Source organism: Tachypleus tridentatus, chromosome 8, assembly GCF_004210375.1.
Source record: "Tachypleus tridentatus isolate NWPU-2018 chromosome 8, ASM421037v1, whole genome shotgun sequence".
NCBI lineage: Eukaryota > Metazoa > Arthropoda > Merostomata > Xiphosura > Limulidae > Tachypleus > Tachypleus tridentatus.
The window spans coordinates 88,762,790-88,786,250 of record NC_134832.1 but is presented as its reverse complement, the minus strand read 5'-3'; the positions used below and the strand labels follow the sequence as shown (position 1 = coordinate 88,786,250).

Genomic DNA, 23,461 nt, shown 5'->3' with positions numbered 1-23,461 from the left:
CTTACATAACATCACATCACTGAATATATTATAAAGTCCCATCTGAAAATTTTATGATTGGAAGCTCAGGAAGAATAAAACTGGGAAACTTTGCAAGGGAGTGCATACCCTTTTAAAGCACTGTAATTACATACTAAGCTACACAATAAACAATTTCAATCAGTTAACGTTCACATTTTGTATTTGCAACATTGATTGTTCACTGTCATGTGGCAATAATTAATCATATGTTCTTCACATGACACAATTAAGAGATTTTCGAATACTATCTACCATGGAAGGAATTTGTCAACTGTGGCAAGGTCTGACGTTTATAAACTTATCCTTTTTCCTCTGCATGTTGGTGGCCAGTTTTTCTTAGCAGCATTGACATCTACTTTTGGTCATCATTGTTAACATAGTCCAATGATTTGTTAACTGAACTGATCCTCAAAGAAACTGTCTTTGATAACAACCTGTTGTCAGATAAGCACCAACTGAAATGCTTCATTTTAAAATTTTGAATTTTTGCTGTTATTTTTTGTCTTGTAGCTTAACAATTATTTGATAATGTATATCTTCACATTTATAAAGACAGCATAATAATATTTTTTTGTATATGCAATAAAATGAAGCACCCAACAAGTGTGTGTCACCTGCTGGTACAGCTGTAAGCCTATGGATTTACAACACTAAAATCAGGAGTTTGATTCCTCTCGTGGACTCGGTAGATAGCCTAATGTGGCTTTGCTATAAGAAAAAGACACACACATCCAACAAGTGCATGTGTGCATGGAAGAGGAACCTGATAAGTAGCTAATCAGTATAGTTAATGGGCTTGGTTTAATTCATTAACTATGTATTTTATGTAATTTGTTGAAGTTTTAACTTTGATTTAGATACCATAATTATTCCCTGATTTTTAGTTTTTATGCAATTATGATAACAGTTTTTTTACAAATCAGCTACTATTTAATACATGATTGTTGATATTCCTTGAAAGTGTGCTGTCAATATGAATAGTTTGAAGTAATAAAAACAAGTTATTCTAACAAAAACTGTGACATTGATTTTCTAATGTAAGATAAATCCTAATATTAATTTTGTAATTATTTGAAAATAAAATTAGATTATCTGTCTCAAACTGATTACACTGATAAATAGATAAACATAGCTAACAATTTAGATATTATGATATTTTTGTATTTCCTCTCACATAAAAGCAGAACATTTAGTTTTAATACACAATATTCATTTAATTTTATTTACAGATTTTCAATATATGATTTTTTATATGATCTTGTACAGATTGATTTTGGAATTTGTCCATTCATTTCTAACTACATCTGTAGCAGTAATTTTTATGTCAGTGTGTGTTTGTGTGTGTGTTTTCTTATAGTAAAGCCACATCGGGCTATCTGCTGAGCCCACCAAGGGGAATCAAACCCCTGATTTTAGCATTGTAAATCCGTAGACTTACCGCAGCACTACAGGAAGTCTTTTGATGTCAGCAGCTGATAAACACCTACATTGTAAAAATGACTCATCAAATAATTTTTCCTATTTTTATTTTAAATAACTGTACATTATTAATTCAGCACTGTTTCTAGTACATAACACCCTATGTTAATAAAGCTGAGTAAATGTACATATATGTATATATATATATATTTACACATATAAAAAATCATTAAATTTAATGGTATGTCTCTGTTGTCAATTATGGGAAGACCAGTATAGGTTAAAGAAATATTACTGAACAATTCCTTAAGATACCTATAACCATGCTACATCTCAACTAAAGTACAATTTTCTAGTAGTTAACATCTTCTATTGCAGCAACATTTTATTTCTAAAGTGCATTTTCAAGTCATCCAATTTTATAAAACTAGTGCAAAATACTACAGGATTTTGAGAGAAATAGCCTAAAATTATTTCTCACCAACTTATAACCATCCTTTTTATTAAGATAAAACTAACCCACTGTTTTTCTACTTTTATCTACATTATTTCAATATTCTGAACACTTGTGCTATACTTTCTTTCACTTCAAAAATCTTAATTCAAAATTAAATTAATTAGAATATTTATGTAAAAAAACATAAAAAAACATTTTAAAAAACTTTTTAAAACATGAAGTGTTTGACTGTATTCAAGTATTAGTTATTTGATTATGCATTACTCAGAACATTAGTAATGAGCAGTATCAGTGGTTTATTTACGTGCTAAAAAGTGATACTTTTTAAATATATTCAAAACTTATGGTTTTATTTGTTGGGTTTTGAAATAAGGATAAACCGCTCTTGCATTCTATGTGTTTTGAAATGATAGACTAGAAGGAAGATAGTCAATACCACCTACTGCCTATTCATGGGCCATTCCAATCAAATAACGAGATTTGGCAATTACTCCTACAATCACTAATGGCCCTAAAGTACAGAGCATGATTTTTTATTTATTTCTTTGCTAGTAATGTTGTATGATCCATCAAGCTTTGATTCTGCAGTACATAATACTAACCATTAAGCTGTGCTTAACCATTGATATGATGTATTTTGACTTTCATGTTTATTTTAAGAAATTGCATGTTATACATGACATAGAAATTGGTTTACACTAGAGCAACAGCTGATAATTAAAGTTCATGTTATAATTTTAATCAGAGCCATTTTTCTTAAACCTTTTATCATTCTTATTCTTTTATTGCTTTCTAAGTTTTTTACTTCAATTATTTTTCAATACATCACCAAGGACAAGAATTCTTCTTACTTTCTTGTGTACTATATTTACATTCTTCAAAAATCAGGATTTATAATATAATCATTTCTTTAAGGGCTAACAGAAACTCACTTACTAAACATTAATTCCCAAGCCAACATACTAGGAAGAAAAGTGGTCACCAGAGAGCATGAATGGTTTTTATTTGATTGAAAATTATGAACAGGATTTCAAGAAGCACTTAGTATTGTAAGTTATAATGAGAGAAAATGTTAACTATTTCAAACTTTTATAAAAGCCTTAAAATGTTTGTTCACAGAGTGAGGTTTTCAGGATATACACACACTCGCAACAGTATCATTACACAAAATTATGCAATTGTATTATTGTTGAATAGAGTAGTTACTACTTCACTCATGTTTATACCTGGATAAATCTTCATGGAATGTACTGATTAATACTACTATTTCATACTGGTATAATATTTCTGATAACATGAGTAAGCTCTAGTTCTAAATGAGTCAGACAAATAATTTAATAAGAAAAACCCTGAAAACAGAAGTAAGATTTGTGTAATGTTTTTTTTGTTCACTGTTGCTGTAGATCTATTAAAAAAAACGTTCTTTATGTAGCTTATGTAGAATGCATGTAGAATGCATGAAGTCACAAGCAACTTGGATCAAATATATAAAGAGGATTATTAACGCATGTTTTACTGTAACTGACAATATTTAAACACAGTTACTATTAAAACATATAAATTTAATTAAGTATTGGAAGAAAAAGGAAAGCCTAGTTTTAAAACCTATATATGTAAAGTTTATAATAAAACTGTTACATTAACCTTTAAATATTTATCAACATTACCAAATATTTTCCAAATACTAGTTAGTTTAAGCTTAATATTGTAACAAAGTAGAGGAAAAACAAAATATATAAAAATCTCTTATTGCTGTCCAACTTTGTATATCAGTACATCTACACATACTTATTATGTGTCTTTATAGCATTCTGATAACCACACACAAACATAGATTAATATTACATTTTAAAAACTTTAACAGCATAAAACACCATTTTTTTATTTATACATCAACCAATTGGTTATTCCTATTACTTTTTCCTCAACTGTTAATTTCGTGCAGTATTTAAATTATTTTCAGAACTAAGATAAAATATCTTGATTTTTTTTTTTTTTTTTTGCAATTTCTGAGCTTGATTGTCAGGGCTATTTTTAGTTAGTAGATACATTTTGTTCAAATACTAATAAAACAATACACAGAAAGGAAGAATATGAGATACATATTTCTTCCAGAAGTGTTTTCATTTGTTCTTATATTTTCACTGAAATTAGAGTAAAGGGAAGACTCTTTAGGTTGTTTCCTTTCTACTACAATTTGAAGGAATGCTTGAAGTTATAATTTTCCTGCCTATTTTCCTATGGATGATCAACACTTTTAACATCTGTTGATGCACAAAAAAAATAAGATAAGTCTAAAATACTAATCTGATTTCTCCTGACCACCACTCTGATTCATTCTTTGCTCCACTAAGTTCAGGAGTCTGTCTGAGTATTGTTGAAGTAGGGTCATGGCATTAACCATTTCTGACTGGTTTGTGGGATCCAGTTTCTTCCCTGTGGTCCGTTGCCCAAAATCTGAAGATACTAAACTGGAAGAATTCACGGATACCCGTTTAGCAGTTCCATATGAACTTACAGTGTCCAATGAATTATTAGAAGGATTCCAAACAGGCATTGGAGGAACAGCAGGCCGCAAATTCTGCTGAGCTTGTAGAACTCCTTGAGCTAAAGTTGTGGTCATGGCAGACTTGTCTGATGATGAAAGGTCTGTGTCTAATGTTACCTAAAAGCAATACCTTAGATAAGCCTTAGTCAGCACTATCACTAACTTAAATAAATAATACTTCTTATAGAGATGTTTTCATGGTTACTAGGTTTGGTTTGGTTTGTTTTGAATTTTGTGCAAAGCTACTCGAGGGCTATCTGCACTAGCTATCCATAATTTACCAGTGTAAGTCTAGAGAGAGAACAGCTAGTCATCACCACCCACCATCAACTCTTGGGATACTCTTTTACCAATGAATAGTGAGACTGACCGTCACATTATAACACTCCCACAGCTGAAAGGGCAAGCATGTTTGGTGTGATGGGGATTCAAACCCATGACCCTCGGATAATGAGTTGAGTGCCTTAACCACCTGGCCATGCCAGGCCTGGTTACTAAGGAAGAGCTATCAGTGATATAAAAATGTTATATAGTATGACTTTTTGTGGACCTGAAGTTTCTAAAACAGACTGTGCTATATTTTGCCTTATACACTCCTATTCTTCACTTTTAAGTATATTAACACTTGATAAGATTTTCTGAAATATCTGTATTCACTCAAAAATTTGATGTGTTCCTCACCTAGTGAGTTTTGATTGTCAATTTTCTATCCTTCTATTTGTGAACTATCTATACGATTTCCATTCAAAATTCACTCACCCTTTGAAATATCTGAATGGCATAGTTGGTGACTCTTCTGAGTTCATCTGCAACCTTAACACACAAGTCTTGAGTTACTGTAAAATGACATAAAACATTTGGAAAATATTGTAAGATGCAGAATTAAAAAGAAAGTAACATGAAATGTTCTCCTCAAGATAAAATTAAAAGTTAAAATTTTGGAGCAATTAAAAGAAAATATTACAAATACAATTCAGCTTCACTATCAGACCAAAGAAAAATAATTTTACTCTTTAACCAAAGAAATATGTCTGTGATCTACTAGAGTATTTTATTAATCAAAGGGAAACTAATTAGTCACAGAGAGAGAATTTAATGAAATAATCAACTCTACTTTTTACTTCTAGTTAAGACTTTCAACAAATCTTCGAAAAAAGTGGAAAGAAAATTATTTGGCAAAATTAAACACTGACAATCAAACAGGTCTTTAGTTAGTTTTACTAAAAAAGAAAAATGTTAATTCATTTCAAGAAAATATTTCAACAATGTGTGCGACTATTTGTTTCACTGCTGTGTGTTTGGGTCTTTTGATAAGTTATTAAATGAATTTACACACTTAATATGATTAAAGTAAAAACAAATTACTGGTTGAAAGAAGCATTATAAAACTCTAAAATACTGAGCACAGAAATGAGAGTACCTAGATTACATTATTTTATACTTAAAAATCCTGGATGTACAAAAAACGATATTACTTAAAAGTCTGTCAGGTTCATCTTATCATACAGACTAAAAGGGGTGTGAACAGAATGTACTGAAAAACATTTACACTAAAGTGCACAGACTCGTTAGTTATAAGTAAACATAGCTTGTTTTTAAAACTTAATTTTTAATGACAAATTCTGTAAGTCATCACATAAAACCATTGATAACTCACATGGTATGGATGATGCATCAGAAAGTAAAACACATCCTTTTTCTCCATGTATTGAAGACACTTCTTCTGGGATAATTCCGTTAACATTTACATTACCCTCATCCTTTACTATGGGCAGTGCTGATAACATGGGTTCCACCTTAGCTTGCGTGCTAGTACTGGTATCATATCCACTATCTTTTCCCAAACGGCTAAGGTCTCGCTCACTTTTAGACCTAGATGGGTCGATAGCAGGCTGGATTTTACGAGGTGTAAGTGTGTTATACAATCTATTAGGATCAGGAGAGTATCCCCTTCCTTTTCCAAATTCAGTGGAACTGAGGCTTCTCTCTCGCCCAACAGAGACCACCCTCATGACAGGATGGGAAGATTGAGGTTCTGTAGGTGAACTATCAGAGGAAGTGGAATCAGGAGGAAGTTTTAAAGGTTCCAAGCCACGCAGCGATAACCTACGTGGTGATGGAAGATTTGGTACAGACCTCCCTAAGGCACTGACACTGGAAGTGGATGGAGCTTTGAACAGTGGAGAAGTTACTACCCCTGAGCGACGAGGAGTTCCAGACACCTTGGCTAAAGTATGAGTTGACGGAACCTTTAGTAGAGACGACCCAGAAGTGGAAACTTTTTCTTCTCCTCGAAGAGAGCTCATACTAGCACTACGAGGCATGTTATTCCAAGGTGAGAGTAACCTATTGGAGTTCTGATCCTCTGGCTGTGTTTTTGCTTGAGCCCACAGAGGAGCTGTAGAAGACTGGGATACTAGCAGAGAAAGTATTTTAAAAAGAAAGCCCCAGTTGAATGTCATATACAAAAATATTAATTTTCAGAAAGACTAAACATTTACAGTAGAAATCTTTAACAGTCATAATGTACGTTAATCAGGTAATAATAAGAAAAGAAAAGAGGAACCATTGTGCAAAATTCTTTAAAATTTGGCTTTGATTTAAATTAGCCTATTATAATATTTAGGATGTAAAAAATTCTTATTAAGAAGTACAGTTCCACATTCTTTTCAGTTTTTGTCAGCAAAGTTTACTTGAATAGAGGAATTAAACAGCATTTATCAGTTTAATCAATTTCAAAATGTTTTGCCTGTGTTTACAGATAACAACTACTTACCTATAAGTGCACTGCTATTAATTCTAATGAAATTTTAATTGTTATTCAGAATATTTTAAATAAGTTGATTTTCAATAAAGTTGTTGGCACTTTAAAAAGAGAATTTAGTAAACCAATACAGCATTATATTTCACAGGTAGAGGAGTGGATAAGAAATTCCAATCACCTTTGAAAGAAAAAAGTTCCATTCTAAATCAAAGACACTCTTAATACTTAAAAGTCTGATGTCAATTTTCAGTATCAAAACCACTGGAGGTGAATTACTGGTTTCACATCTGTACAGTCCAAAATTAATAAATGGTTTCACACCTGTCAGATCAGAGATACTTTATTTCATTCAAAGTATCAGGTTAAAAAGCATTACTTGTTTCACACGTAACAACCTACATATGAAAAATTAGTTTCACACCCATTAAATCAGTTATGAATAATTAGTTTCATCATCTGTTACATGAAAGATGAATAAATAGTTTCAGCAACTATTACACCACAGCTGCTTCATTCATCACTAGTTAACTTAAGAAATATGTTTCAGTACCTATTAGGCTATTATTCAAAAGTAAGTATTCATTATTTTGAAAGTAAATTACTTGATGTATAGCAGCATCTCACAAAGAAAATTGTTAAACATTGGTATGCTGAAATGCCAGGAACTACAAGACTTTGTTTGAGATATATCAAGATAGTCAACTTGAGACCTTGACTTTAGTTTTAATCCATAATAAACATAGAATATTAGACAGAATAACTGTTAAAGAAAATGGACAGTAATGAATTCAGCCTTTGATATTAAACATATATTGAAGATATCCACTGAATTAGTTAATTTCCCAACATTAATTATGCTTCAGGCCTTGTAGTGTGTGAGTATAATTGCTAGTTCATTGTCTTTCTAAACAGCAGTTATGCTCATTTCTGTACAAATGAATGGTAAAATAAATTGCTTACCTGATTCAATTATTTTACATCCAGGATGAAACCATACAGACCTAGTTCGAAGTCTGCCTAGTGTACAAAGTTTAGATCCACAAATATTAGTTTTAAGTTATGACATAATGAAAGACTTTGGTCATGATCATCACTGTTTGACTAAACATCAGAGTCACGTTTGAACATTATTACTGACTCAGGTTGATGAAAGGATTTTTAACTTATGTTAAAGATAAAAAGTAACTGAAACTTGTGAATTTAAATTTTGGGTTGTGATCAGCTGTTCTAATCTATCATACTGCAAATATGATGAAGCCTATATTAACAGAATATTTATGGGAGTGGTTTTTGAACAAAAACCCAATATATATTTGGTTTCTTTTTCTTTGGGAACTAAGACACACTTGCCAACTCTCATGAATTTTCTGGGTAAGAGTTTCCTCAGTTTGGACCTCTGATTAGGTTTTAAAAATTTGCTCTGTTACCTTCTTATGGCATGTACACTGATTTGTTTCTGTAAATCTACCAATTTCCATAAATAAAATGAACTTTTTGGACATTAATAATTTTCTGGTAAATGTCAACCAATCATTTACTCTTCATAGCAAAACCAGTTATATAAATACTGGAAATTGGACTTCACTTTCTTCTTGGCCAATGAAAACTGATTATACAAATAAGATGTATTTATCATTCTAAATCAAGCATGACTGTTCACACAATTACTAATAATGGCTTCTCAAGCAGAGAAGAGTGTACATTTCAGGTATCTTGAGAAACAAAATTTCCTTAGGTGGCTAAATGTACTTCGAAAACAGGTGCATTTTGCAAGAAATACCAGTTTTATTTTATACTTGATATATATATGAATTTATGAAAAGCTTTACTTCTGTGACCAATAATGTATTATCATTAATTAAGTTTACTGTTTTTATGTGCAGCATTAATTTTTCATTTAACACCCTCACTGGAATTATAAATACAAAACACTTGTTTCATGTTTTAAGCCTATCTTAATACCTCTTACTTCTATTTAGTGAACATTTGAATTACAACATTAATAATATTCAAATAGAGAAAAATAAAGTTCTCTGTGACAGGAAATTGAGACAAAACGGGAAAATTGTGACCCCTATTGCAAACCTACATACACACAGAATAAAAATTTTGCAAAACTGAGGGTTCTAGTACCATTCATATAAGTAAGAGTTCCATTACAGTATGATGATGATATATACATATATATATACACATATGCACATTTGGTGACCCAAGTTTATTTTTTGGAAGTAAAAAAAGAAAACTGTTTTAAGATTAAGTCTGAGATTTACAAAGATGATATCTTGAGACCTGAACAATTGAAGACAATTGCAAAATCAAATAATGCTTGGGAATTTATAAACTGATGGTCTTTAAACCAGGTTTGTTTGTAGACTGCTTGATTTGCTGTAGGTTGTGCAAAAACTTCCCCCTTGTGAATTTTGAAAAGTTGACAAGTATGCTGAGAAAACAGTATTATTACCATTAGGTAAAGTCCTATAAAAGTCAATTTTAAAATAACTGGAGAATGCTGTCAAACAGAGAGATCACAATTTACATTCTGGATAAATATAAAAATACTAAGAACTCAGATTTTCTTTCAAAGTAACTTGGGTTTTATTAGTTACCTGCAAAGCTTTTAGGAGTGGGTGCAGTAGGGAGAAGTCTACGGTGTGCTGAGCTTGGGGTGCTTAAGTCACTGATTGATGCAGTCCTACGAATTGAGTTTTCTGTAGAAGGTTCTAAAGGACCAGGAAGGGTGCATGTGATCAAAGTATTGGTAGCATTGATTATCATGCCATATAATAAACAAAGCATAACAAAATCATATTTCTTGCAGTTTTTATGAATTTGACACCAATTAATTTACTGCACACATGTTAAGTTTAGAAGAGATAAATTACACACCATCCAAATAACAAAAAAATATCATAATGAGCAATTATGTAACACAGAAACTAATCCAACTATAAAATTATTTCTTTCATGAGAATAGCTAGAACATTATAGAAAAATGTTTAATAAGTCATTAACTACACTGTATTTGATGTTACAATTAATCCTCCTATTACATTCAGAAAGTAGGTATGCCTGTTATGTTTTGTGTCAATCACACCAACTCTATTCAAGTTCAAACAAGTTGATGCAACAATAAACTAAAAAAATATAGTCTTCAGTTTTTAATGTTTTCATGTTGAACTGAAAGCAATATTGATTAATTAGACCCAAAGTATAACAAGAAGTTTAAACAAGCATTTTTAATTATCAATGATTCTAATAAGGCATAAAATGCAGGGTGAAGTGAAACAAAGCAAAAGCAACAAAAATTTTTAAATATGGTATAGCTTTTGTAGTGTTTTAAGTATGTTATCCAAATAAATACATGACAACAAATGCAAGGAAATAGGGTTCTCGTCTTTCATATGGGTCACACTAAAGTGAATGGTGCAAAAGCAAGTGCTCCTTGTGTGGATACTAATTCTTAGAGAGGTGAGGGTAAGAATACAAGTTATATCATGGAAATTAATCATACTAAACATTCTGAGATACTTGCATTAAATTCCTTTGCTTTACAATACATATAATGACTAACTACTATGAATAGTCTATATTACTAAGTTTTCACCATGAATTCTAGGCTTCATCCTTCCTAGGTATAACAACACATTTCTGTTTTACTAACAACAATCATGCACTTAATTATTGTTTATGAAATATAATAATTGATTTATTATCTACTAAGTCTAATTATGCATTTTTTAATATAATTATTATATATGTTCTCCAACAAATATAATCATAAACCTGTATCTCAGAACAGCTGGTATGGGTATTAACACTTTTATTGATAAGGAAAGAACAATGTTTCAACCTTCGTAGGTCATCTTCAGGTTTTCTTAACCTGAAGATGGCGTAGGAAGGCCAAAATGTTGTTCTCTCCTTATTAATATAATGTTAATACCCATACCAGCTGTTCAGATATACATTTTTATTTCAAATGGGTTTCTCGTCATCAATAAGCAATCATAAGCTTGTTTTTAAGCAAATAAAATCATGCTTTTAATTTTATAAAATAGATTTGCGATTAATTTCATAGTATAAGAGTATGTAATTGACTTACCAGTTTTAGGTTTTTCTGTTGTCTCATTGCCTGAAGCATTACGAAGATCTCCCATACTTTTACTGGTGCTTAGACCACCTTTCCAGCCAAGCTGTAAATGAACAAAACTTGTTTTTAAAAACTTCCAACTTGTAACTTTATAAAAAAAAAATATACACCAAATCAAAAACTGTATATCAAATAACTGATACACATACCAGTGTACTACATTTCAAGTTTCTATTTTATTATTAAAACATGATCATATAGTTCATTTCCAGTTAATTCCATGAGAGCAAAAGCACTGTAAATACTCATCTACATGTGTGTGTGTGTGTGTATAATTATTATATTTGCTTTCCAACAAATATAATTATAAACTTATACACACACACACACATATATATAAATGAGTGTAACACATTTCAACTTAGCCTTTGTATTTTCATTAACCACTTTCTTTTTATAAGCAACTTCTAACTAAAGTGTATATAGATTTCAAAAGAAAATGGGATAGGAATAAAAAAAACTTACTGTTTCCAGCTTCTTTCGAGCCTCATTTAAAGCTTTGGTCAGCTCTTCCCTTTTGTTTGGTTTAACATCAGTTTTCTGTTTATGTATACAAGCACAAGAAAAAAATATTAATTAATTAACAATCTAATCAGTTTTACACATAAAAATCAAACAATGCTCAAATAAAGCTTGGATAATTATATTAATAGTACAATATTTCAATAATACTTGTTAACAAATAAGAATTTTTTAACTCATGCTATGAAATTCAGCAAGTATATTTGGTTTGTTTCTGATATTTAAACAAAGCACCACAGGTCTGTCTTTCCCTAATTTTAAACTGACAGACTAGAGGGAAAGCAGCTAATCAACAGTACCAACCACCAATTTTTGGGCTGCAGTAACTCTATTATAGGATTTGATCATCATTCTCATAACACATATATGGCTCCAAAGGGTGGAACACGAACTTTGTTGTATTTCTGTAACAACAGGATGCAAACTGTGACAAATCCTTAGATACACTATCCAGCAGGCTAACCACCATACCACGTTAAAAAATAAGAGAAAATAAACTTAGCAGGTAAATTTACATTGATGACAACTAATCTTCCTTCTAATTTTATCGCTTAATAAAGATTATAAAAATTCCTTCTCAGTCACAAAAGACAGTAACATTTTGTTAAAGTAATAAAACAAAATTACCAGGTGTCTCCTTATTTTCTATAGCTTTATTCATGAAATAACTAGATTACTACTATTTGTCTTATTTGATATTATGACACTTTTTTCTAAGAAACAACTTGATCATAACAGCTCTCTTACCTGATGGTCTACAGTTTTTTCTTTCTCAGTCTCTGAGCTTGTTGGTCTACAAAAAGAGAACTTCTGTTAATTCTTTATTATACCAATATTTTCTAATTTACACATAAAAAAGACATTACCTGTTTTAAAGAAAAGAATCAACAGGAAAAAAAACACTACACCTCAAAACCTTTATGATCGTTTTACAATGAGAATTTTTCAGTCAGTTGTTTTGTTGTGTTTGATTACTCAGAGACTCAAAAATTTTGATATGCATAACACGTAAAATATTTAACGTTAGTGATAGTAATGCTAATGATTTTACAAAGATGATACATACTAAATTATTGACTGCTGTTTCAACTAAAGAAGTTCAGATACATCATAAAATAATGTTTCATTAGTGAAATAAGAAATCAACTTAATTTTTTTAAACTTCAGGTTTATCAGAATACATAAAGTTCTAAGTTACATTATTATATAGTTTAAATTTCATCCATTTACTTCTTAATTCACTTTCATACCTATAATAATGTCTTTATTAACACTTTTTGTTTAATTAGTGTATTCAAAATATTTGTTAAGTAAAAAATACATAACACTTCCTGTATAATAAATAGCAATTAAAATTATCTCACATATAAAACAATTTGAAAAATTAACCACAACTAAATACTAATTTAATTTAACATGAAATAGTTAGCTATTTAACTATGAAAGTTCAATTCCATTTTATAGTTGTAAATTTTCATCATCGTTGACCATGTTCAATCTGATGGATATAATAATAGGCTATTGCGTAACACCAAAATTTGCATTGTAATAACCTTCTCTGAAGGATGGATAAGTATACCTTAGATTTCTGCAATTTGTTCTTTTATCACAAAAATGTTTAGTAAGCAGTCTGTATATTAATGGTTTATGCCTTTCTAGAAGAGGAAAATTTGTTATGAATTGCCTTGTAGACAGCTGATTGTAACCTGTGCAACATTGAAGTAATTATTTTTGAGTCTGCAAACTTTGTTAATGGTAGTTCTTCTCATGGTGATATACTACTAAAATATTTTTTTTACTTTCAAATGTAGGTTTTTCAGTTTTCCTTTGCCATTGTTATTTACTGTATGATAGACTAACATTTTTGAAACTGGAGTGTAATGGGCTTTGAATCTCTTTGTTATTACACTATATGAATGTCCGTCCTAGGAAAGACTTGTAAACTCTGATTTTCTCTAGCCATAAATTTATCTCTTGCAGCATGGTACTGTCAAATAGCCAAGAATATTCTATGAACTACATAAATACACACATGTACATACATATATATATATATATATATATAAACGCACATATTGGGGCTGGGCATGTTACCCGTGGCAACATGGCTTGCATCTATTTTTTGCATATTTCAATCATTCTTATAACATATAATTAATCTCATTTACTCATTTTTTTCAAAGTGTATTAAACAAAATGTTGAATTACCGAACCAATGCTGTATGTTGCGAACGTGCTAAAAACTTGGCCGATATGCTGTGCCGTGGCATATATCCTGTATCACTGTCTAGAGCTTTTTCTCCAAGGTTGTCCACAGGACCCTTTTCCAGGCTTTCATAATTACTCTTCATGTACTTTTCTCTTTTTCCTAAACGTTCCAAGTTTTCAGTGCTGACACTGAAGGAATGAAAAATGGAGCGGTTTTCATCAACTGGAGTTCCCGAATCTTCATCGTCACTGTTAAGCTCATTGTAATCTGAAACAAGTCAACCTAAATTCATCATAATGATGAAATAAAATTAACTTTATTGGTGAATTTGTTACTTTGATGAAAACTAAATCTTTTCACAATGTATCTTCTTTGAGTCTGGTGAGTATCAGATTGCAGTTTTTGAGAATGAAGCATATATATGTAGATATATACATGTACACTTATATTATTTACATTAATTAAATAGAAATATCTTAGAGCAATTCAATGACTGTTTCATACAGCTATTACAATTTTGTTTTTATGCTTGTTCTATATTTCCACACTGATACTTTTAAAACAAATATTAAAAAAAGGAACAGAAAGAGAAAAAGCACAGGTTATTTAATTTACACCTACATAATGTAAATGTGAGAAAGAAGGAAAACTTAAAACATGCAACATAATACAATAAAAGAATATGATAAAAACTGATTATACTTCTAATATGCAAAAGAAAAATCAAACTTTGAAACAGCTTTGTTAAGAAAGTTACCAATACCATTCATCTGTAACTACAATAACAACATAAAAGAATAATCTACACTACTTCTTAAAACCTTGAAACAAATAACATCAACACTCAATTGTGTCTATACGTAACTGTTGCTTAAAATCCTTAAAAAAACACCAACCTGGAGCATTGATAACAGGAATGTCTCGAAATCTTTCTGGTTTTGAGGGTCGTCTTTGTTTTTTTCGGGTTTCTCGTAAGTTATCTTCATTTGTAGTGTTGACATGGAAAGACCTGAATGTGTATCAGTCAATAGTACTTTTTATATTAATAAAGTTACATCTACTATTGACATAAGTAGATTATTCCTGTAATTCAGTCATTAAAATTTATATTATGAGCACTATACTGTCATTATTAATTCTATACTTGAAATATTAGTAGCAAGATGTTATTTGTTTTCTTAGTAATTATTTCTAAACATAATACTGCATAATTAAATCATCTGCAGTTTTTATAGATACAATTACAGATGACAAAATACGATAATTTGATACCTGTCTCCCATGTCTGAAATGTCCTCCGACTGGTGATAATAGACAGTTTCACTTCCTTCTGTATCAGATCGTTCATCCTCAGCCTCTACATCTTCCAGCTTCAGACTACTGGCACTACTTGAATCTGTTGGATGACGAGCTCTTGGATCTTTCTTTCCTCCCAGTGGGGAAATCACTCGGTCAGTCTCCTTTCCTAGTTTCAAGGTGACCTGTGAAACATATTATATGTATGTAATACATCAACACTTAAACATGTTTCTAAGAATAAACTATATTAACCTCATGCTAAGAATTAGTTACACATATTCATTAAAATAATGTTAAAACAGTGATAAAATTAACAGCCAGGAAATGTAAGACAGTATACAATATTTTTCCCTTTATATGCACACAATTTAAATATTCTGCTATGAAGTAACATTCTTAACCACTATAGTATTTATCTGCATTTAATAAGGGTTGCTGTGCAAGTACTGTATGCAGTACTTGCACAACAACAAAGCTATAATGTACATTTCACCTGCTTCTGGTAGCTCCCACTCTGGATTTCCTGCAAGCTTTCTTCAGACACCTCAAACTCTCCTTCATACCTACCATCCTATTAGTCAGAAAGTTAAGTGTTAGCACAATTGAGTTTGTTAGAAAGCACAGAAACTTAGCATGTATTGTGCAGATGATTTAACATCATATCCTTGAAGTGTCTTGAAAGAAAAACAACTCAGTACTAACTTTTTTTTCACATTTTTACCTTAACTCATAGATTATGAACTGGATATCATCAGTAGTACCCAAAAACACTGATTTACAGAAATGGACCATTTCCTGACAACTGTCAGCTTAAATTAAAGTCAGCTTTTGATATTAAGCAATGCAGACTGTTATTCAAGTTAAACTTACATCCTGAGATTAAACAGTCTAAAACTGTTAGTCACATTAAACTGATATTCTGAGATGAAACAGCCTAAAACTGACATTCTGAGATGAAACAGTCCAAACTGTTATTCACATTAACCCTATCACCACAGGTGTCATTCACTGTGATAACACAAGGTTTTAGTGTCTTTCATTCAAACTTTTATTAAACTATTTTCTGCTTATGGTATACATGTTAGCATAGCATAAAATCTTAGTTAATAATTCATTAATAGTATATAAGTTTTAAGTTCGTAATTCTATGATGCAATATTTAAAAAACTTCTGATTTTCGTCTCCTGTGATACATGTAAATCATGCACTCTAGACATCTTCTCTATTTTATCCGTCACCCCTCCAAAGAGTATAAAATTAAACGTAAATTATTCACTATAAAATCTTCACTGCTCAAGCAAAAAATATTTTTTATAGCCTTTGATTTTCTTCATTATAAAGCTATCAAACTGAAAATCAGATCCATCCTGCCACACCCACCTCTCTCTTTCAAAATTTGTTAATAGTTCTCTCTTACATTTAACTACATATTACCCAAAAAGAATATAAAGCCAAGGTTTTCATCTATCAAATGGCATATTGTATAGAATTGTGTTCTGAACAGATAATTACCAATTTAATTCAGAATGTAAACTCCATTCCCATAGGAAAGCTAACAACTAACTTAGATGAATTTGTACCAGCTCTTGTCACAAAGTTAGAAAGCCAGAAAAATTTTGGAATCAGTACAAATTGTCTACTGTTTAGATGTTATTAGTCTATGCTCTTTGGTGCATTATTCAATTAAATAAAAATTATTTAGTGCATTACCACCATTAGTGTAAAATGTAGGGTTAAGTGTCATCAACAACTGACAGAAAATAAAGAAGCAGCAGATTGAATAAGTAATTTATTCCTTGTTTTTCTTGTATATTCTTTATTTAGTACTACAAAAGTAACTACATGTAAAAATAAGGATCTTTCCAGGTTAGCTAAGATTAGTTTGATTTGTTTTGAATTTCAAGAAAAGCTACACAAGGGCTATCTGCACTAGCCGTCACTAATTTAGCAGTGTAAGATTACAGTCATCACCACCCACTGTCAACTCTTAGGCTTCTCTTTTACCAACAAATAATTGGATTGACCATCACATTATAATGTCTTCCTGGGTGAAAGAGCAATTGGTGTGGCAGGGATTCGTACCCGCAACTCTCAAATTACGAGTCGAGTGCCTTAACCACTTCACCTTATAACCACTTAATAAAAATTTAACAAAAACTCTTTCACAAAGCATGCACATGAGCAACTCATAGTACCTGATAGGTGTTCTAATTTGATAGCATAAGATGGCCAGCACAGTCACCAAGTGATTTACAATTTATAATAGTACAGATAATAGTTAGACATGGTTCAAATGGCAATAAAACAATAACACTTAATTATAAATAGATACATACTGTTACAAATTTAAAGCTACTTAGGATAAACAATAATATTTTCATGTTACAATTTGAAGTCATTTTAGAATAAAAAGTGATTTAGAATTATTTCAATTTTTTTAGAGGTTATGAGGACAATCAAATTGACTAATTCTGTTTTGAGATAGAGTGGATAAAATATAAAGTGTTGCTGATAACAACGTTTGAAATGTATTAAGGAGGTTTTAGGAATTATACAAAGGAAATTTGAAATTTTTGAGATGAGTAAAAGTGTTTTTAACCATAACATGAAAATCACTTTACACGTGGACTATTCAAAACAAATACATGCATGGACAAATCATTATTTTAGTTTAATAAAAATACTTTACTAAAAATATGAATTTTTTCTATGCAAAAGTACTTATAATATTAACTGAAAGGCTGCCAACTTTTGTGAAGATATACAGATTATATTGAAAGTTAGAAGTATTAAATATATAAAGAATTTAAATGAGTATAAGGAAGTAACTGAACCTGTGTTGAGAGAGTTAAACTGATATCCTGACAGTAAAAATAAACTTTTAAAGCTACATCAACCTCTTGAAATTAAATGCTATCAAGTTTAACAAATATTTATCAATTAAACAATATATATTGTCACTAAAATTATAAGTACTTCTTCAAATTAATAAATATAAACTGTTACGTAGAGATTTAACTTATTTCTTAATGTTGAGTGATTTCATGCAAATTAAGCTTTTTTTTTAATAATGTTTTTAACCTTAATATGTTTAAGCCATATTTTTTAATAATATTGACAGTTGATACTAGATAAAGATAATGCAATAATACACTTGAAAGATCTTAAAAGCTAAGAGAAGTAGCCTCAAAACTTGCACTTTATAAAATAAGGTATTTCCAGATCAAGTTGTTGCTTACCATTAAACATATTGAGGGTAAAGGACAGTTAATCTACCTGTTTTTGTTTACTGATAGACTCCTTTCGATATCTGAATTCAACAGCAGAGATATTCTGTTCCCCTTGTTTATCTGTATGAAGTTTATATGCAATTAAGTAAAGAAGAAAACAAACAAGTAATAAGAATAGTTGTACTGCTTTGTATTAAAATAATGTACTCTAGTCATTTTAATACATATATGAAAAAGTCCAATGTTGACTACAATGGATATATTAGCTAATTTACAAATTTCAAAATAAGAATAATGAAAGTTCTAAATAAACTAAAAGAATGAAATTCACAATCATCAACTAATCGACAGAAACAAAGAAAAAACTTGCAATGTGTGTATATCTGTGAAAAGAAAATTTTTTTCACATGAAGGCAGTATTTTCTAGAAGCTCAACATCATGATAAAATCCAGTTAAGGTCGTGACAAGTGAACAGTTGTTATAATAAGTTGTATTGTTTATTTATTTTAATTCCATTTAAATTACACTATCTTAAATTATATGAGCATACTTAAAACACTGTTACTATTATAGCTTCACTAACTTTCTCTATATCTTATGTACAACAAATCAACATTTTGAAAATATATTATTCAATCAATATTTATGTTTGTGTCTGAACTTAAGAACAGACAAAACGTATTGCAAACTTGGTCGTTGCTAAAGCAAATTATATATATAAACAAACACACACATATATAAGTACATGCATATATATAAATATTCACACACACACAAGTATCATCATCAAAATAAGTTATACAGGAGAATATAATATCACTAAATAAATTGAACCTTTTATGGCATTTTTACAAAGAAATCAGTAAATAAACAATGAAACTTTTATCACATACATACTTGGAATGTTTGGAAAAGGTATGACTGAATCAGAGTTAAGGTAGGATTTTACAATCAAACCCTGTCCATCCAGTCTCTGTGCCCAGCGACCACGAGGTTGAACAGGAGGTGGATTTCGTTGCTCTATGTTACGTTTAGCATCACTGAGGTCCTCAAACATCTATATCAGTATATCAATCAACAAGAAGATCAAACAAACAAATAGGGGTTTCTGATTCAACAGCTATAAAAGATTAAAAAATATATAAAATATACTACATAACTGACTATATACATCAACAAAAAATTACAACTAATTCATTAATCTCAATGAAAAGGAACATAATTATCAAAGTTGTGATTATATTTAACACAGCAATTAAGCACACGGGTAATATACAACTGATGTCACTTTTGAATGATGAGAGTATTAAGACCAGTGAATATTAAATATTCATTCTGCTTTATAGTGTTTGTGCCAAACACAAAACTAATAATAATTTTATATTTATGTACTTTGTTATTGGCAATAAAAATAAAAAAGACAGAATATGTTTACTATAAACAAATACTAAGTGAATAATTCAGTAAGTATAGAATGATAACATTTCACAAATGAATAGAATAATCACAAGCAACTTAGTACCTGTTTCTTGGCCCAGAACGGTAGCTGCCCCATACTGAAACGATAACCAGGGGTGTTTTCCTCCCTATCTTCCTTATTATTTCTTTGTGCATCAAGATAGAAATTATTATTGTTAATCTCTGCCTTTGCAGCCTCTTTTTCTAGAGTCTGAAGTGGTTTGGTGACAGCAACAGCACTCCTCCTGAACAGACAAATGGTTTTATTTATCTACAGTAATACTCTTATCTGGAACAGATGTTTATCAGTTTTAGGTTTACATTTATTCTTGTCACAACCCTAACCTTGGATAGATTTAGTTCAAATTTTGCTTGAATTGGTCTCAACTATAATAGTAATCATCAGAAAAGGTATGTCATGTTAAAGTGTTAATTAGTCTCAATAGAAATACTGATCTTGTACTGATGCATAAATCTCAACAACAGTACTGATGCCAGGCAGATAAACATCACATTAAAGCTCATTTTGTCAGATTATTCTCAACCTAATCAATGACTCACTCTTTGAAATCTTCATCAGAGTGAAGGTTACACTGATAAATTATTTCAACCAAAACAATGAACCTGGAAAGATGCACTTCAGGTTTAACTTGCACTTTTCAATTAAATGCAATTAAACCAACGAAACCCAACAGAATGAAAACAGCATTGCAAAAATATTGCAACCACCAGAAGTCCTGTACAGAGGTGTATGCAACAAAAGTATACATTAACATTAGTTCAATATGTTCCTAAATAGGTGTACGAAAGATCTAACTTAATAATAACTAAACACTTCTAGGTCATCCAAATTAGTAATAGTTAGTGATTTTTAAAAAATTAAAAACTACCTAGCTAAGTGACATGAAATATGCAGAATAATAACTTCATGAATTAAACATATTGTACTGTTCTACTTTAGTCAAAGTTTTCAATGTCTTGAAAATTATTTAAACCTCAAATTAATGATATGCTTTGTACCCTATTCATTAATGACAGGTCCACTTATTGCATGATACTGAGCAATTTTCCGCTTTTGTCAGTTACTGCACTCAGTGTAAAGAACTGAACAAAAGAGTTGGTGAAATTGCTCATTTTCTTTGTCAAAATAAATTGAGGACTCAAGATGTAATTGGTGAGGTTAACTGTAATACTTGTGACAATACCTTTTTTTTTATTTTAACATCAAACAAAGGCATGGCTCACATGCAGCTTAATGCATAAACAGTTTAGATGATCCTAAGGTTAGTGATGAGACTCACCTTCCATCCTGCCAAACACTGGGAAGAGTTGGAGTTTCAGGAAGGTTCTGTTGTGACAACATAGCCTGTGTTATTTCAACTGGAAGCTTCCATAGGAAGATACATCTACAAAAAATTATACAAGTATTTTGGGTGGCATTACTAAAAAAAAAACAAAACAGATGGATTTCCAGCAGGAATGTTAATATTTTTTTAAATTGTATTTTTGATTCTGTCTTTCGTTTGTACTAACACTGTTACATGGGTATTACTACAATGTGACTTTGGTTTTTATACGATTTGACTGATATGTTCATTTAACATTAAATTAATATCTAAATACCTACCCATCTCCTGACACTGATATCAAGTGTTTCCCATTATTGGTAAACTTAAGTCCAGTGACCAGCTCTGAATGACCAAACATGGATGCCACACATTCTCCACTAAAGTAGTCATAAATATACAAACTCTTATTGGTACAGCTGGTGGCTAAGTAGGTTCCCGTATTGTCTAATATAAGCTGAAACAACAAGAATGCAGTAATCAAATCAATTGTTCCTTATTAATGATAAGCTTTAAAGTAAATCAAATGAATTAAGACATTTTTTATTTAAATACATAATCCATAAAATCACAAAATGATAAAACGTTTTTACACAATGAAATACCTTTCAAACTGTCAAGGACAATATATACATCTATCATAAGCATTCTGTTATCATGTGACATAAAAAGTGAACACGAATACATACTTCGATGCAGATTCCCACACGAATATAATTTGCTTATAATTAGTTAGTGTAAAAGCTTACCTTTCACCTTTATATATTACTACAGGAGCAGATATGCATGTTCAACATTAGCTTCAATAACTTGCATATTATTCCTAGATAATTTTTTATTTTGTTTTTTCACTTAAATCTTAAATTTTTATGAAAACATAGACTATTTTCCCGAAATAACTAATAATTGGCTTTTGCTGTTCATATTACTCTCATTTTCATGAATCCTTTATTATTTAGATATATTAACCTAATTTAGAACATGACTTAGGTTGTCATTATTTTAAAAACACTGGGTTAAAAACTTTGATTGATACAAGAATGAAGTTCTTAAGATTCAAAAAAACCCTACCTCAGCCAGACACATGTAAAATATAATTTTTTCCAGTCTTATTTAATTTGAATATAATTATTAACCAGATTTCTCTTCTTCTTTGTCTACCTTAATAAGTGTTCCATCTTCTCCCTGGGATCCACGGAAGCTGCGTGTATTTTTAACACTATTGACACTGTACACACGGATGTTGCGATCCTGGCATGCTGTCAGGATATTTTGCTGAGTGTGGTCTACCTCCATGTCATAAAGTGTCGTCTTACCCACCACATGATGTTCCCTCACAAATGATAAATGAGGTGTCTTTCAAAACAGAAAAAATAGAAAAGCATTTACAGTGCATGAATACTTACATCTTTAAACCTTAATTTTATCTGAATGAAGAAATAAATATACAGTCACATAAAAGGTAAGTATACTTTATAAGACGTACAAGGTCATGTTTCTCACCAAAGAAAACTTTTACAAGACAGAAAAACAAAATTCTCACACTAATACACTGTTTGTTTAAAATGAATTAAGTAATAAAAAAATCAGCTTTCAAGTTCAAATAATCCAAAAGACTTAAAACACCATATAATAATTTGTACTAGCAAAATTATCACAGTTTATAAAACACACAAACATGTTTATAAAAACAACAAGACTAAACAAAATGTTATAAATCAATAAATTTATGTACATAATTATGTAATTAAGAACAAACAAGAGTACTCAACATTTAAGTAATTACAAAGGCACTTACAAGTTGAGCTCGTCTAAAAATGATAGATTTATCTGCTCCACAGGAAATCATCTGATGCTGACTGGCAGTCTGGACAAATCGGATTGCAGTGATAGAAGAGGAATGATCATCCAAAGTTTGTTGAAAGGAATAACCATGATTGACATCAAATACATGTATCAATCTGTCTCTACTTGCAGATGCTAAGTATCTCCTCCCTAATAAGCAGGTAAATACAACACATAACCTACTGATTCTGA

General features: G+C 30.5%; 1 protein-coding gene across 8 annotated transcripts in view; it reads right to left on the bottom strand.

The window, feature by feature from the left end:
- Positions 1-1,865: 1,865 nt before the first annotated feature.
- LOC143222886 (mitogen-activated protein kinase-binding protein 1-like) overlaps positions 1,866-23,461 on the bottom strand; it is a 93,133-nt gene continuing 71,537 nt past the window's right edge. For 2 of the 8 annotated variants that reach the window (XM_076450033.1, XM_076450025.1), the window contains 18 exons: positions 23,223-23,419; positions 22,586-22,780; positions 21,706-21,881; positions 21,380-21,484; positions 20,143-20,323; positions 19,518-19,677; positions 18,666-18,739; positions 15,883-15,960; positions 15,363-15,571; positions 14,987-15,099; positions 14,090-14,357; positions 12,629-12,674; positions 11,825-11,899; positions 11,312-11,402; positions 9,819-9,932; positions 6,103-6,861; positions 5,205-5,281; positions 1,866-4,562 (listed from right to left, as the gene is read on the bottom strand). In XM_076450033.1, coding sequence (XP_076306148.1) covers positions 4,200-4,562; positions 5,205-5,281; positions 6,103-6,861; positions 9,819-9,932; positions 11,312-11,402; positions 11,825-11,899; positions 12,629-12,674; positions 14,090-14,357; positions 14,987-15,099; positions 15,363-15,571; positions 15,883-15,960; positions 18,666-18,739; positions 19,518-19,677; positions 20,143-20,323; positions 21,380-21,484; positions 21,706-21,881; positions 22,586-22,780; positions 23,223-23,419 — 3,281 coding nt within the window. In that variant the 3' untranslated portion in view covers positions 1,866-4,199. The remainder of the gene's footprint in view (positions 4,563-5,204; positions 5,282-6,102; positions 6,862-9,818; positions 9,933-11,311; positions 11,403-11,824; positions 11,900-12,628; positions 12,675-14,089; positions 14,358-14,986; positions 15,100-15,362; positions 15,572-15,882; positions 15,961-18,665; positions 18,740-19,517; positions 19,678-20,142; positions 20,324-21,379; positions 21,485-21,705; positions 21,882-22,585; positions 22,781-23,222; positions 23,420-23,461) is intronic. The other 6 variants (XM_076450030.1, XM_076450031.1, XM_076450027.1 and 3 more) reach the window with 5 other exon arrangements.